This window comes from Cynara cardunculus, assembly GCF_001531365.2.
Source record: "Cynara cardunculus var. scolymus isolate 2C chromosome LG 8, CcrdV1, whole genome shotgun sequence".
Taxonomy (NCBI): domain Eukaryota; kingdom Viridiplantae; phylum Streptophyta; class Magnoliopsida; order Asterales; family Asteraceae; genus Cynara; species Cynara cardunculus.
In genome coordinates, this window is record NC_037535.1 from 25,039,811 (window position 1) to 25,043,003 (window position 3,193).

At 36.1% G+C, this 3,193-nt stretch overlaps 2 protein-coding genes across 2 annotated transcripts in view; both read right to left on the bottom strand.

The window, feature by feature from the left end:
* Window positions 1-1,828, bottom strand: part of LOC112516367 (hydroxyphenylpyruvate reductase-like) — a 2,651-nt gene extending 823 nt beyond the window's left edge. The window contains exons 1-2 of the mRNA XM_025123376.1: window positions 1,191-1,828; window positions 5-188 (exon numbers count right to left, since the gene is read on the bottom strand). Of these exons, the coding sequence (XP_024979144.1) occupies window positions 5-188; window positions 1,191-1,613 (607 nt within the window). The 5' untranslated portion in view covers window positions 1,614-1,828. The remainder of the gene's footprint in view (window positions 1-4; window positions 189-1,190) is intronic.
* A 1,119-nt stretch (window positions 1,829-2,947) lies between these two features.
* LOC112516368 (hydroxyphenylpyruvate reductase) overlaps window positions 2,948-3,193 on the bottom strand; it is a 2,010-nt gene continuing 1,764 nt past the window's right edge. Inside the window, exon 3 of the mRNA XM_025123377.1 lies at window positions 2,948-3,187. Within this exon, the coding sequence (XP_024979145.1) occupies window positions 3,068-3,187 (120 nt within the window). The 3' untranslated portion in view covers window positions 2,948-3,067. The remainder of the gene's footprint in view (window positions 3,188-3,193) is intronic.

Sequence of the window (3,193 nt, forward strand, 5' to 3'; positions counted from 1 at the left end):
GGACACGCAACAACGAGGATCTGACAATTGGAAGCCAGTTCGACAACGGTGGGGAAGTATTTGTACTTCGAGTCTGGTTTTTCTGATCTGGAATAGTAACTAATGGGACAGCTGAATGCTTCAGCTCTTTTAGCAATTGCTGTGCCTATTCTCCCCAGACCTATGATTCCAACTTTTTTGCCACTGAACTGCAAGGATTAAATACAAAAAGATAAAGAACAGTAGTCCATATTTCTGATTAAACCTATGGTGGTATCTAGAAGTGTACCAGAGGCATTGAATTGATGATATATGTGCAAAAACAGATAAAATCAAACAAACCCAAAAACATATCAAAACCAAACCAAATAAGCCAAACATATCTCATCTAAGATGGGCTCTCGGGATGGCGGGATGTAAGCAGACTTGACTTCTATCCGAAGAGTTAGATTGGTTGTTTGTGTGAAGACTCTCGGGTTGTGCAAAGTGTGCGAAACAAAAGGGTAAAATTTCTCGAACAAATAAGTAATCCCAAACACCCCCTTAGAAGTAAAAACAACATTCAAACAGACAAACTAGCAAACAAAAGATAAACACGGAAGTAGGTACAAGAAAACATAGCCATGGTAGGAAGAACTACACGTCTAACGTGGGAACCAAAAGATCTAAATGCCGACTCATTAACCCCATCACGGTCCTCTCTTTCTCTCGCCACATCCCTTCCTATAAATTCCCAACCCTAGTCTGCTATCAGAGGGCAAGTCCTTATAAATATCTAAAGCTGTCATATTTAACCTCAATGGCTCATCCAATACATCCCATTCGCAATTAGCTCCGAAGGTGGAATGTAAGCATAGATTCCTCGATTTTGGGATGTCCCTCGCCACCTAGTTGTCTACTTAATTCAATGTTTCTGTGTCAAATCTAAGAACTGATATAGCGTACGATTCAAAGAACATAACTATCATGGATCACAAATTCACGATCATATGAAGTAACTGTTTGAACTTGAGTGAAAGTAATTGTGTCTACAATGTAATAGAGTGAAAGTAATTGTGCCATATAAGCTGAAGGATTAGCAATATCATATACCGTTATTATATCAAAATCATATGAAACAATTGTGGCATTTTGAAATTCTGAATTTGAATTAATAAAACAGTATATGATCAAAGAATTTTGAGAAATTCGAGCAGATGAGGAAATCGAACCTTAGTAGTCAATTTGAAGTCACCTTTCTTCCATAATCCACCTCTAACATACCGATCGCACTCACAAATCTGTCTCAACGTCGCCAACATCAATCCAATAGCTAAATCAGCCACATCCTCAGTCAACACATCAGGTGTATTAGTAACCCTAATCCCTTTCTCCTTACAGTACACCAAATCCACCTTATCTAACCCCACACTGAAACTCGATACAATCTCCAGAGCCGGCAACGAGTCGATCAATTCCCGATCGGCACCGACGTTGGCGTTTCCGACCACCGCTCGAATAGAACCGGCGTTCTCCTTTATGAAATCATTTCTTTTAGGGAAGTTCCAGAGACGGAGGAGATTGAAACGCTTATCGAGTTGTTGTTCGAGATAAGGAGACATCGGAAACGTCATGAGTACTCCTATGGCTTCCATGATCGAGGTTGGTGGTCCGGTGACTGCTAACTGAGGTCCAGTGGTGTAAGGTAGATAAAAGTTCAACGGCGTTGGCTGTTTCTAGAATCTGGCCTATAAAAGCGTCTGACGGTGATCTCATAGTTTTGTATTTTTTAGAGTAAATTACAATTTTGGCCCTCATAGTTTTGTAATATTTTTGATTCAAGTCCTTGCATTTTAGAGATTATGGTTTTCATTCCTACTATTTATAATTTGTTGTCATTTTTGTTTTTACAATTCAAAATTTAATGTTGTTTTGGTTCATGTGATTTATAATTATTTACTATCTTGGTCCTTGAACTTTAGAGGTAGAAACTAAAGGATGAAAATAACACGAATTATAAATAATAGAGGTGAAAATCGTAATTTTTAAACTAGAAGGATGAAAATCATAATTTATAACAAAAAAAAAACTTAATTTACTCTTTTTATTATTTATCACTAGAAAGGTACTCGTGCAATGCAGCAAGATATATCTTGATTCTAATATTTCGTTTTATTATTTATCTCAGTCGATATTGTAATATGATCTTATGTGATTTTGAAAAAACGATAATATTTTTAGTTTTAAATAAAATATAAATTTAAACATATTATAAAAATTTGACAAAAATATATCAATATCAGTATCAAATTAACTATTTAAAATTTCTCATCTTTTGTGTATTTTTTTGTTCAAATTTTTTATTATAATTTAATTTAGATACAGTAACAAAGTAATTTATATTTGGTTTAATAAAAACCAGGGCCGGGCCAGGGGCTTTTTATTAAAAACCGAGACCGGGCCGGGGATTACAAAACCCGCCCCATCCACACCTCGTTCCCATGCCTACACGAGAAGTTGAATTTTCAAAAAAGAAAGAACTACCATTAAAAACAACTAACCACAAGAGCGAAACATGTAATTTACTCTATTTTATAACGATGTCTGCCATCTCAAAACGACAGTCTAAAATACATATTATCATAATATCTCTATAAATCATCTTCAACTAATGAGTTAAATTGCTAAAAAGTTCAAAAAGAAGTGCTAATCTTAATGGGTCAAAGGTTAAAGCATATTAAGGGGTCGTTTACTAAACGCTTACCTGGTAAGTGCTTACCGAGTAATTTTCCTTATTTGATGAACATGAAAAATGTCAAAAATCTTACCCGGTTAGAGCAATGATAAAGATGGAGAGTCTTACTCGATAAGTGAGGGTGACGACTCTTACCCGGGTAAGTGCTTACCGGGTAAATTGTTGCATACTCCACCATTTTAATGTACTACAATCTTACCCAGTAAAATAAATTATAGTGTTGACTCCTAATGATAAGTGTTTACTGGGTAATCATTTAGGTAAACGGTCCCTAACTTTAAAAAACAATGATGAACTTAAAGTTGAACTCAAAAATCATGTAACAATCAGCCAATTGTATACATACATCTCTTTTTATAAGACCACCTGAGTCAACAATGGCTTATTGGAAAAGTGAGCCTCTAGGTTTCCGACGACAAGATCCGCCATCGCCTTACAGGTCTCAACGGTTCCACTCCCAGCGTGCGGCAAGAGGACCAC